Source organism: Diaporthe batatas (genome assembly GCF_019321695.1).
Source record: "Diaporthe batatas strain CRI 302-4 chromosome Unknown Contig00013, whole genome shotgun sequence".
NCBI classification, from domain to species: domain Eukaryota; kingdom Fungi; phylum Ascomycota; class Sordariomycetes; order Diaporthales; family Diaporthaceae; genus Diaporthe; species Diaporthe batatas.
In genome coordinates, this window is record NW_025408560.1 from 1,930,683 (window position 1) to 1,944,560 (window position 13,878).

The following is a 13,878-nucleotide window of genomic DNA, read 5'->3' on the forward strand; positions in this document are numbered from 1 at the left end:
CCTTTTATATTATTTTATTTTATTATATTACTTTATTTATTATATTTTAAAAAATTATTAATTTAATTATATTTTAAATATAAAGTAAAGAATATTAATATATTAATTATATAAAATATTATAATTTTAATAAAAATTAATATAAATAGTAATTTAATAAAATATATTATATTATTTAATTTAAAATAAATATTTATTTTATTAATATATAATATATTTAATATAAATAAAATATTATTATAATATAAAATAAAGTATTAATTATATTTAATAATAAAATAAATTATAATATTAATATTTAAAAATATTTTAAAATACTTTATATAAATATTATCCTTTAATATAAATATTAAAGTTAAAATATTTTATTATAAATTATTATTATAATAAAATTAATTAAATAAAAATATTTAATTTATTAAATATAAAATATAAATTTAATTAAGATTTCTATTAAATTTAATATTAAGTTAAATATTTTATATTTAATTTTTAAAATTAATAAAATATTATATAATTTATATTTATAAGTTTTTATTTTATTTTTTATATTATAAAGTATATTAATTAAAATATTATTATTTATTTAAAGAATATTATATAAATTAATATTTTTTTAATTATATATAAAGTATTTTTAATAAAAATTATTTTATAAAATATATCTTTATAATTATTATAACTTTTATAGTTATTATAATTATTATAATTATTAAACTTAATATTTTAATTATTATAAAAAGAGTAAATATTTACTTATCTAATAATTATATCTACTTACCTAGTTTTTTTTAATTACTTACTTAATATAAAAATTTATATATAAAGCCTATATAAAACTATATATCTAACTAGAATTCTTTAAATTTTTAATACTTTTAATATAAGCCCCTTCTAACACCCCTTCTAGCACACCTTTTAACATACCTTCTAACCTATATATATTTAAGTACTAACTAAGTATTTAAATACTAATTAAATACTAGAAGGCTAGAAGTTTAAAGGGTTAAAAGGTTAGAAGGAGGGTTAGAAGGCTAGAAAGTATATAGTCTTTACCTTTACCTTCTTAACTTTTAACCCTCTAGTGTTTAATTAGCATCTAAACGCTTAGTTAGTACCTAAATATATATAGGCTAGAAGGTATACTAAAAGGCATACTAGAAGGCATACTAGAAGGCATACTAAAAGGCGTACTAGAAGGTATACTAGAAGGTATACTAAAAGGCGTGCTAGAAGGCGTATTAGAAGGTATACTAGAAGGTGTACTAGAAGATATACTAGAAGGTATACTAAAAGGCGTACTAAAAGGTATACTAGAAGGTATATTAGAAGAGGCTTATACTTAAAGTATTAAAATTAGAGAAGGAAATTATACTATAAAGTCTTTTAATATTAACTTAAAAGGTACTTATAAATATAAAGGAGTTACTTAAAAAAATTAATATTAAATAAGTAGTTAATAGAAATTAAATAAATAAATATAATTATTAGGTAAGTAGATATTAGCTTAAATCTAAAAGTTTTATAAAAAATTATTATAAAAGTTATTTTTATTATAAAAGTTATTTATATTATAAAATTTATTATAATATTTATTATAATATTTATTATAAAAATTATTATTATTATACTTTTAATTTATAAAATATTAATCTTTTTATTAAGTTTAGTTTTATTTATAATAAATATATAATTTATAAATTATTATAATTAATAAGTTTATAATAAAATATTTAAATTAAAATATAAAGTTTTAATTAATATTAAAAGTTTATAAAATATTATAATAAATTTAAATATACTTTTAATTATATATAAAATATTATTTTTAATAAATTAATTATTATAATAATTACAAACTTAATAATATATATTTAATTTATTAATTAATAATTATAATATTTTAATTTTTAATTTATTAAAATTCTTTTAATATAAATTAATAAAATTAATATATTTTAATTAATAAAATAATTTTAATAAATAATATTATTATTAAAATATAATTTTATTTTAAAATAAATTATTTAAAATAAATTAATTTACTTAATATTATATAAGTAAAATATCTTAATAATATTCTTTAATATATATAAAAGTTATATAAAATTATATTAATTAAATATTTAAGTTTTATATATATTAAGAAAAATAAAACTTTATTATTAAATATATTATAAACTTAATTAAAATATATTTTATTATTATAATAATATTTATTAATATTAACTATTATATTTAATTTAAATAGTTTATTAAAATATTTTATTAATAATAAAGTATAATATATTATTAAATTTTATATTTTTAAAGTATTTTTAAAATTATTATTTTTAAAGGATTTAAAATTAAAAGATAATAAAGATAAAAATAAAGATCTATTAAGTAAATCTTTTAAAGCCTTTATTTCTTTTATTAAATTTATAATATAATTTATTATTATATTTATTTTTCTTTTTATTATCTTTTTATTTTTTTATTTATTATTATTAAATCTTAAATCATTATTTAAATTATTATATTTATATTATAATAATTTCTTTTATATTTATTATATATTTTATTTTACTTTTTTACTTTTATAAATATCTTTTTATTTTTATTTTTATTATTTTTTATTTTTTTAAATCTTTAATAATAATGATTTTATTTTTAATTTAAAATTATTTTTTAAATTAATTTATAATAAAATAAAACTTTATTTAATTCACAAATTTTTAAATTAATTATTAAGTTATTTTAATATTTTTAACTTAATAAAAAATTAAATATAAGTAAGTTTTAATAAGTTTTAAATTAATTTATATATTTTAATATATAAAATTATTTTTAATTTTTAAAAATTCTTTTATTAATAATTATAAATATTTTTAATTTATTTATTAAAGTTCTTTATAAATACTTTATATAACTTTTAATATTAAAGTATTTATATATTTATAAATATTATATAATATATATATTAATTTATATTATATTAAACCTTTATTTTAATAAATTTATATTTTATAATTTAAAGTTAATATTATATATATAAACTATTTTAAAGTATATTTTATTTTATATTTTAATAAATAATAATATTAATTATAATAATAGATTTAATAAATCCTTAAAAGGAATTATTATAAGTAATTATTAAAATAATAAAGAGATTAATCATAAAGGAATAAATATATTAATAAAATTATATTATTTTAAAGGTTAAATATAATTAATTTAGGAAATTAATAAGTTCTATTAATAAAGTATAAAAGATTATTTATTATAATATTAATTTAAAGGTATATATAAATATATTAAAAACTTATTAATTAAAAATAAATAAAAGTTTAATACTTAATAGAATTAATTTATAAAGTTTAAAATATTATTAAAATATAAAGAAAGGTTTAATAATAAAATAAATAAAGAAGTTTAAAGTCTTAATAAAGTTTTTATTTATATAAAGTATAATAAATATTTATAAAAGGTAATTTTAAATAATAATATTAAATTAAATATTAAATATTTAAAAGGTTATTTAGATTTTATATTTAATAATTATTAAAATATTTATAAAAGTTAGTTTTTAAATAAATTATATAACTTTATTTTATTAATTAAAAGTAATTATATTAAATAAGTTATATAAGTTAAATAGAATTTAATAGCCTTAATATAATTACTTTTAAATAGTTAAGTTATAAAGTAATAAATTATTTTATTAATTTAACTATTTATAATTACTTTTATAACTATTAATTAATATTAGTTAGGCTTATATATATAAGGGTAGAAAAGTAGTATTAAAAGTGGTTAATTATTAGTAACTAACTATTAAAGGGTTGCTTAAAGGGTTTATATAGGTGAATACTTTTCTATTAACTAAGTCTAATAAAGGACTATTATAACTACTATATTTATTAACCTTTTATATTATATATAAAATTATTTAAAAGTAATTATTTAATTTATAATATTATTAAATTAAAAATAAATAAAAGAAAATATTTATTAATAATAAAAATATTATTATAAAAATTAATCTTTATTTTTAAAAGGTTATTATTATTTAAAATAATTAATATATTTTTAATGAAGTTTAAAAAGATAAATCAAATAAAATAATACTTTATAATATTTAATAAACTTTTAAATTATATATTTTATTTAATAATAATATAAATTTAATTTTATAAAGTATTTCTTTTTATTTACTTTTATATACTTTATATTCTTATTATTTATATAAAAGATTTATTTTTATTTTTAAAACTTATTATTATAAAAAGTATAATAAAGTTATTTTTAATTTTAATATAATTTTATAAAGTTTTTATTAACTTAAATTATTTAATAATATTAAAAAGACTTATAAGTTAAAAGAGGTATAAATATTTTAACTTTAATTAAATATATTAATTAATTTAACTATTAAAACTTTTAAAAGTTTAAAATATATTTATAATAATAAGTTAAAATATTAATAATATAAATTAAATATAAAATAATTAAAATATTATTTATTAAAATAAATAAATAGTTAAATAACTTTTTTAAAGAAATTATATATTAAGAAAATAAAAGTATTTATTAAAATACTTTTATAAAGAAATTTAATTTTATAAATATTAATAAATTATAAAATAATTAAATAAAACTTTTAATAAAGTAAGTAAAATTATAAATAGAGTTATATTATTATTTTTATATTAATAATTATTTTAAATATAAAAGTTATTTATAATAAAAAAACTAATTTAATTATATATAAATATTATTAAAATAAATTAAAAAAGAAGTCTTAAATTAAAATTAAATTTCTAATTTAAAAATAAGTATATTATATTTATTTAAAGTTTTATAGTTATAAGTATAAGTATATTTAGAGGGGGGGGCGGTATTTAGGAACCTAATGACTAACCTACTTTGTGGAATACTGGGGCCGATCTTATCAAGTTATGGTCACCAACTTAGGTCGTGACGTCAGGAGGCGATAGGATCACAGGTTACCATCCATGAGTATTCGATTTAGACATGCCATCCATCACTGGTTCTATGTCAAAAAGTAACATTCACAAATACTGCATGCCCAAACGAATCGAGCGAGCTTTGTTTTGTCATTTGAAACACACCACTTGCATTATTTGCCTCTATTCGGCTGTCTTCTTAGTAACAATAATTGTTATTGTGGCGAGTTCGCAGGTCCCAGTCAATACAGTATGAACCTCTTGGCCACCTTACACAGCGCTCGAGTAGCGTCAAAGTCCCAGCTGCTTGGCTTCGTCCGCATCATCGTATCCACCCAGTCTTGATCCCATTCAGAAGTCTGGAGAAACATTCCTAGGTCCTCCCAGTAGTCGGGCATGAATGCCGCATATTCGAAGTCGAGCAGGCTCTTCACTCGGCCTTCCGGGGTGGTGATGAGGTTCCTCGGGTGAATGTCACCGTGTGTAAATACTGCTGCTTTGCAGCGCGGGAAGTTGGTCTTCACATTTTCATCTGTACCGTGGGAATCATGGTACTGCTGTAGTATGAAGTCCCTGAAAGCACTGTCGGTGTTGTGCCAATTCTTATCTAAGGGGGCCGCAGACTGCCCAGTCAAGCCACCCTGTGGGTATAACGGGGATCCATCAACCGTTGTGTAGAGGCATTCCTCCGATGAAATTTCATCAGGCCGGGGTATTTGACGAAGAGTCTTGATGATGTTCCAAATGTCGCGGCAAGCTTGTTCCTTCTGGTTGGTATCAAGGCTTGGCCACACTTTCTCTAGTGTCTGACCGGGAACCTCCTGCATGAAGATGATTCCGTGTTTTGGATTTGTGAAATCGCAGAAGTACACATCCGGTATTGGTACACTTGGTGCATGTTTGCGGACGTATTGCATCGCAGCACTTTCGCTGCTCCGGGTGCCCCGACTCAGCTTGATCAACACGCCCTCTTCGTATTGGAATAACCAAGCACGTCCCCGCCGACGAGGCAAGTGCGGCATGCTTTCACGAAGCATTCCGAACGGGAGGCGGCTGATAATTCGTTTGTTTGAATGTGGATCTGCGGCATCTACGACCGTCGTTCCCGTGGTAGTAGTTGTAGTTGATGACATGGTGGCTGCGGTGGGGGCTGAGGGGCTCCGGATTTGATTGGTTGCAAGGTTTCCTTGAGCATCGCATATCAACATGAGGGTAAGTGCCTCCAATAAATAAGTAATTCAAACCGCTCATGGCCAGGACATTGATGGAAAGGAATGCACCCCTGGCTGAGTAACAAAGGAGAGTGATTGAAACTGCTTCGGTGACTGTGTGCGTCTTCTTGTGCCGGCGTATCTTTGTCACTTCGCCGTTTGAAAGACAATGTCATTGTGTACGCTTTGTATTCAGGCTTCCAAGTTGGTTTATCCAGCCTGAAAAAACATTATCACCACACTATGCATGGGTTCAGTTGTGTAATCTTTTGGAGTCTAGCAATCCTCAAAGCCCAGGACACGCTTCATCGCTAGGTACCTAAATTGCACAATATCGTACACTTTAATGGTGCTCTTTTAGCTATTGAAGCATTTAAAAGAATGAAGCTGACCTCAGAGATCTTAGATCATGTCTCTTACTAGTGTTTGAAGGTAACACACAATGACCTCTTTCAGTGGACACCCGTATTTGACTTGCCCGGTCTGATAGTGCATAGGAGCACAAGAACAACTTCATTGTTAGGTGATACGCGTGGTAACTCTGATTTCAATACCATACGTTGAACAGTAAACTTATTTAAGACAGTTGAGAATACTGTAAGACTGATCATCACCACGATCACTCAATCACGAGTTCTTTAAATCCCAACTTCTCATTTGCAGCTGGATTCAACTCAGTTTTCACAGCGAAATTTCAATTGACCCTTCAAAATGGCCAGCACAACCTCCGGACAGTGTATTTGCGGATTCCCACGGCAGTGCTCCGGCGCAGAACTCGTGGGAACCATTCGCATAGTGTTCAAGCACGAGTATCTCGAAACACACAGCGGTAGTACATACCGTCGACAGCATATATGCGGGTCTAACTCCACCAACTGGACACGGGTAACCACTGAAGTGGTAAGGCCGATGACCCCACCTCCGGACAAGTCCCTATGGGTCATCCGCCAGCGTCAGGAAGGCAAGGGCCCTCACTGGAGTCTCTTTGCCGCCGTCGACGATGATTCTGACAGCCCAGTGGGCAGAGTCTGGCAGGTTAATGGTGACCCCGATGTTGGAATGTACTACGCGCACCGTGAGAACAGTGAGTCTGGCGTCGGGATTCAAATGTTTCTCACCGCCGCGTTTGCTGACGATGTCTTTGTTTGCAGCAACCTGTCGGAGCATTGGGAGGCCAAGGTTGACAAGATCGCGAACACCATCAAGCCTCCAGGGCCCATTGAAGGTGTACCTCGCAGGAATAATGACCATAGGTGCAACTGCATGAACTGGGTGTGGCAAGTCCTTGAAGAACTTGTGAAGGAAGGTATTGTACCAAGCGAAGCCGCTGAGAAGGCAAGAAACCTACCTGATCTCGAGCCTACTGAGTAGTCCAAATCGCTGACCGCGTCTGTCCAATGCCTCCATGGCTACCCAGGCAGCCCAAAAGGAGCCCTCAGATTCGAATACAATTATGTTTTGGCCTCATATTGTAAGAGTAACTTCCATTATGCTAGCCCGTCTGCCGTCCATCCACCTAAGTTAAGTATGTGGTTTCGCTTCTATTCTATATATATCTAAGAAAATGAGTAATTTAAATAAAATTTAATTTAATATAAATTATACAAATATTTAATAAAAACCTTATTAATATATTATTAAAATAGTTTTAAAAAAGTTAAAATACTTTTTATAAGTATAATATATATAGTTTTACTATTAAGTTAAAAGTAAATAGTTAGAGTTTTAAAACTATAAAGTATAATATATCTTTATATAATATATATATAATTAATATAAATAATATTAATTAAAATAAAATTAATAAAATTAGTTTTATATTTAATAAAACTTAAGAATATTAAGTATAATAATTAATTTTATATTATTTATATAAATTTTAATTATATTATATTATAAAGTTATAATATATAATAATATAACTTAATAAGTTACATAAATATTATTATAAAACTTATATAAAAGTAATTTAATTAATATTAAATTAAATATAATTAGTAATATTAATTTATATAATTTTAATATAAAAATTAACCTTTTAAAAGTATTTATAATATTAAAACTAATTAGTTTACTACGTTTAATATCATTCTTAATTTTTAATTATATTTTAACTTATAATAAAATAAGAATATATTAATAAAACTTTATTATAATAGAAAATTTAAAAAGTAAGATTAATAAAACTTAAAGATAATAAATAGTCTTTTATAACTTCTTAGAATTTTAAATTTTAATATAATTAACGTAAATAGTATTAATCTAACGATCTATAGTAATATTCTTAAGAATTAATATTAGGAGGTTATTATTATAAACTCGGACTATAACTAAGTAAGGATTTTAAGCTAGGCGTTCACGGCTAGGAAGATAGCCGTTAACTTAACAGCACTATTTAGGAAGCATAGGAAGACGCGCGTCTCTATGTCGCAGTTAAGGGGCGGCGCACGACTAAGAGCTATCTTTAAAAGTTTTTTTTTTTAAATATCTTTTAAACATTTAATATCTATTTAATATCCTTAAGTTTAAAGCTTAAAGCGTCCTTATTAAGCCTACCTTATTTAATTACTAGTATTAAATTATTAAGTTAGATTAAATTACTTTACTTAAATATATACATTCTAATTATATATATTTTATACCCTACTATATAGCGGCATTGTAAGGAGACTGGCTTGATGTCTTTAAGCTTTGTGGGATGCTAGTATAATGAACGCCTGGGAGATGGTGAATTGCAGGGGCCTGTAACATTGCCTGTTGAAATCAGCTTCATGAATAGCCGGACACACAGTACTTCCAGTTCTCACACCGTAGTCGGATATGGTGTAATGGTTAACATCGGTGACTCTCACTCACCAGCTCGGGGTTCGATTCCCCGTATCCGAGAACGTTACATTTTTGCTATTTCTTCTATTGAATTTTTTTTGATCAGTATGCCTGGTGGCCAGCTTATTTTGAACCCAGTGAGCGAATACTGTGATTGTTGGTTTGCTGATCCTCAGCTGATGATGGGCGGTCCGTACCTGGGCAGACTAATATCATCTAAATGGTCACCACCCCTGTTAAAATTGATTACCTCCCAATTGCAATGGAACATTGAATAAAAAGTACAATGGTTGTGTATTAAATATGACGTTCGTGCTGTGAAAATTGACACCAGCTGAGATTTTTTTAGCAACGTTAGCCATCTTCATTTGCCACACCATCTTCCCGCTCACCTCTCTCGCCTGTCTGAGTCACGGGCTAAAGAGGCATCTAGCAGATATTGCTATGTGCCGAGGGCTCTACCCACCCACACTACACAAAGCAATGAAAATCTTCTTTAGTTTTTCAACAAGAAAAAGGACAGAGCATCCAGTACAATGTGCGCCAAATCTGTGACGAATAGTCACATACTCATTCCTCTCGCCCATCTTACAATTTATATATAAGCCACCAAAATTTGTTATTTCCATGTATACAGATTAACAATTTTAGAAGCCAATTTACTTCCAGTCATATAATTTCCACAGCCTGAACAATACCCGCTATGCCGATTGCCGGGCTGCGATCTTAGTCGTGGTCGACAGGGGCTCGGCAGTGAGGGGGAATTTGTCGAATTTTCTCCACATCCAAGAACCAAGTGCTGCGAACGAGGATCTGGTCGCCTGAGCGGAGACGATTCGGGGAAACGGGAGCCGAGCTTCAACGTAAATATCGTATGGAGCGCCTGATGTTTGCTCGTCGGTGAGGCGCGAGAGCTGCCAGGACTCAGCAAAGAAGTTGTCAGACTACTTACGATGGTGAAACACGCGCTGAGCTTACAGCAGCTGGGACTTTGGGGCCTTATAGCCGCATCAGGTGCTTCAGCCCAGGCGACACCATGGGAGCCATACATCCTGAGCCCGTCTTCGCGTACGGTTCGTCCCGTCAACGTTTCGGTCGTGGGCGGGAATCATGAGATTTCGTCCGATGCGGAAGGGTACGTCTTGTCCCTCGACACGGGGGCGCAGGCTAGCCTGGACTTCGGCGTCGAAGTCGGTGGACTCATTACCTTGAGTATCACGACCTCGGGGGACACGTCCGAAGGTCCCCAGCTGTCCCTGGCATTTGCCGAGTCTCCCGCACATGTTGGGCCAATATCGGACGATGCGACTGGCTCAATAGCCTCACAGGACTGGGACAGGGAGCTCAACGTCACCGTTGACGCTGGAAATGCGGTCATTTACACAATGCCCCAGGAGAGGTTCAGGGGCGGGTACCGCTTCATGACCATTGTTGCAAAGGCGCCGGTGACCATATCCAACATCACCTGTGCAATTGGCTTTTCACCGTCACAGGAGGACCTGCGGGATTACTCTGGCTACTTTTACGCGCCCGGCCAAGACCTTCTGTCCAGGATCTGGTATGCAGCAGCTTATACCGCTCAGACCAACATTGGGCCAGTAAACACGGGCCGTCACCTGCCGCAGATCCAGCCTGGTTGGGCATACAACTCCAGCACCGGGGTCGCAGGGCCGGTGCTGATGGACGGAGCCAAGCGGGATCGTGCAGTATGGCCGGGCGACCATGGCATCTCGGGCCAGAGCGCCTTCCTGGCGCTCGGCGACGTCGGCCTTGAAGCGTTCAACAACTCGCTCGAGACCATGTTCTACTACCAGAACGTGAGCGGCCGGTTCCCTTATGCTGGGCCATCGACGCGATCTTTCAACTCGGGCAAGGAGAGCGATACTTATCACGCCTGGAATCTCATCGCCATCTCCCATTATGCTGCTTTTACCGGAGACGAGGAGTGGGTGGAGCGGCATTGGGCTAATATCACGCACGGTGTGGGATACATTCTCAACGGGATCGACGAAGACGTCGGCCTCCACAATCAGGTCGGAGCCAACGACTGGGGCCGCCAGGGTACTGGCGAATTCAACAGTGCTCTAAATGCCCTCGACTATGGTGCACTGATTTCAATCTCGTCTCTCGCCAGGGCCCTGAACAAACTAGCTGAGGCAGATGCATGGAGCACCGCTGCAGAGGGCATCAAGGAGGCGTACAACAAACACCTTTGGGATGCGGACTCATCACTGTACACCGACAACACAACAACATCGCTCCACCCCCAAGATGGCAACGCGATGGCCCTTTTCTTCAACCTCACACAGGACACCGCGCAGGCCGAGGCCGTCAGCAAAGCCCTCGAGACCAACTGGAATGAGTTCGGCCCCGTGACACCGGAACTGCCCGACGTCATCTCCCCGTTCATCTCAGGCGTCGAGGTGCTCGGCCACTTCGCAGCAGGCCAGCCGGACCGCGCCCTGGAGCTGACAGAGCGGCTGTGGGGGTACCTGCTCGACTCGCCCGAGATGACAGGCAGCACCTTCGCCGAGGGCCTCGCGGCCAACGGCAGCCTGTACTACCGCGGCGCGTCGGGCTACAACTACGACGCGGCCTACACCAGCATGAGCCACAGCTGGTCGACCGGGCCCCTGGTCGCGCTTACCACCAAGCTCGCGGGGCTGGAGCTCTCGGGCTGGTTCAGGTGGACGTTTGCGCCGCGGCCGGGCGGTGGGGTGAGCGAGGTGCAGAGCGGGTTCACGAGCCCCTTTGGCGAGTTCAGCGTCAGCTGGAAGCTGGACCAGGGTACGTTCACTGCCAATGTGTCTGTTCCTGAGACTACTGCGGGTGAAGTCGTTCTTCCCTGGGAATGTGACGCAGTAAGAATTAATGGCCAAGACTGGACTGGGACGACTGTGAATCGAGTAACAACCTTTGTAGTAGAAGCGGAAGGTTGCGATGTAGATCACTACTAGTGTTAGAAGTAGGCCAATGGTATACTGACGGTGTTCTACCATGCCTCGTCTTGCTTGATGAAAATTGGTACAAAGTTTTCTTTTCACTGCATTAGTCTTGTTTAGTCATTAGATCCCTCATCTAAACCATCCGTTGCTCACAGTACCTAGATAAACGATACTCTTATTGGTGCCATGAAAATTAGTTTATTTCGTAATGGGCCATGTTTCAAAGGAGGATATCTCAGTTCTCGTTACACCGTATGAATGCGTCATATATGTCATCGGATGTATGCGGAATAGAAGCGAAACCAGTTAATTCTTGTTATGAATACCAGTTGTACGCTGCACACAGGGCCGGCCTCCCCGTGGCGGGCGGGGGAAACCTTCCGGGTGATGACCGGAGGGAATAGAAAATCGTGGTACCTCTTTCTGAATTACCACATCGGGGCCTTCTCCATTAATAACTCCAGAATTGGCCTTTCTCGGGGCCGCTCCGAAATTCTTACGGGATTGTCCTTCTAAGAAAGCTTCTTCAACAACAACAACCGAATACAACATACTAGCCAAAACATTGTCCAACCAGCCCCTATGGACACTAATGCTCACTATTAGTAACTAGCCGTTTTTGTGCGCCGGTTCAAAACTTCAGAGATAGGCCCAAGCTAGCGAGCGCACAGATTCTAGGTTTATGTTTCGCCTCTTAGAAACCAAAAGTTGGTGCTGGTGAGCAGATTAGAAAGACTATAAGATTTCTCACATGGCCTCTGAAAGCCACATTCCACACCCATGACTACCCGCTGAGTCAGACTGAACAAATCATCATGGCGCCAATTATCACCACACCATCCACGAAGGGATGGACTCACCTGCCAGGAGAGCTTCAGAATATGGTTCTCGAGCAATGCACGTGGCCCGCACACGACCAGCTCGCCGTCCTTGCCACCGTCTCCCGAGGCTGGCAGGAGTTCTTTGAAGGCGAACTGTTTAAACGCCTGACTCTCAAGACTGTGGTGTAAGCATCACTTTTCACCTTTTACGGATCCCCATCTTTCATGTTTTGGAATGTTCTAGAATACAACACTTTAGGACCCGTAGCAGGACTAACTTCACCACTAGAGACATACAAAATTTCGCAAAGCTGGTTCAAGGTAGGAGAAGGGCACATGTGAAGTGGATATGGCTGCGTGTTGAGCTGCCAATGTACGACTGCCAGCACTGCCATCGCATCGACACTCGAGGGGAGGTGGTTGCCCAGAAGCAAATCTTCACCAATCTTGTTTGGGCTCTATTCGATGTCCTATCCGGTTGGAAAAACAATAATGAGGTCTGCCGTGGTGGTGTCACCCTCGAGTTGAGCGCACATTCCCCGAGCGACGCCCACCACTTCAATAAGGCCCTCCGATTTCGAATGCACGATACGGCGTGGGCCCGGTCGGATGACCGTCCAGTGGAACCACACAATGACCCATTCCACGGTTGGATGCACGGGAAAATTATCAAGAAGATTCCTCAGGAAGCGAAGTATCGAGTCTTCGGTCGCGGACTGCGCTTTGATTACAAATTATCATGCGTGCGTCGTCTGCGCATGCGACTGCCCAAGGTCTCTGTGGTCTCCTCGCTCGTCATACGGCGACAGTTTCACCGTGCTATCGCGGCCTCGAAAGCCCTCAATACCATGATTCTCAGCCTGACACGCCTGAGTAGCTTCTCTTATGAGCCTTGGCGAGGGCCGACGGCCGTGTATCAAATGCATCAAGGCCGTTCATACGTAAATATTGCGTTCAAGGGGCTCAAAGCGAAGAGGAAGACGTTGAAGAAGTTTTCCATTTTCGAGAGCCACGACGAGACTTTCAGTCCCGTCCCCAAACACGCTATGGGACAGCGCCCTGGCACGATCTGGTTCTCCCATGCCCTGGCTCGGACGAGCCACCACTTGGAGGAATTATACGC

At 33.7% G+C, this 13,878-nt stretch overlaps 3 protein-coding genes across 3 annotated transcripts; 2 read left to right on the forward strand and 1 right to left on the reverse strand.

Annotated features, from left to right (window-relative positions):
* Window positions 1-5,194: 5,194 nt before the first annotated feature.
* On the reverse strand, window positions 5,195-5,869 carry KVR01_010422 (uncharacterized protein; the record flags this gene model as incomplete). Its single annotated transcript, XM_044795025.1, has 1 exon — window positions 5,195-5,869. One exon carries the CDS (start codon window positions 5,867-5,869, stop codon window positions 5,195-5,197), a length of 675 nt encoding a protein of 224 aa, XP_044640581.1.
* Window positions 5,870-6,874: 1,005 nt separating this feature from the next.
* KVR01_010616 (uncharacterized protein) lies at window positions 6,875-7,534 on the forward strand (the record flags this gene model as incomplete). Its single annotated transcript, XM_044792219.1, has 1 exon — window positions 6,875-7,534. One exon carries the CDS (start codon window positions 6,875-6,877, stop codon window positions 7,532-7,534), a length of 660 nt encoding a protein of 219 aa, XP_044640775.1.
* A 2,408-nt stretch (window positions 7,535-9,942) lies between these two features.
* On the forward strand, window positions 9,943-13,097 carry KVR01_010363 (uncharacterized protein; the record flags this gene model as incomplete). Its single annotated transcript, XM_044789257.1, has 2 exons — window positions 9,943-11,814; window positions 13,047-13,097. The coding sequence occupies 2 exons, from the start codon at window positions 9,943-9,945 to the stop codon at window positions 13,095-13,097; spliced, it is 1,923 nt and encodes a 640-aa protein (XP_044640522.1).
* Window positions 13,098-13,878: the final 781 nt, after the last annotated feature.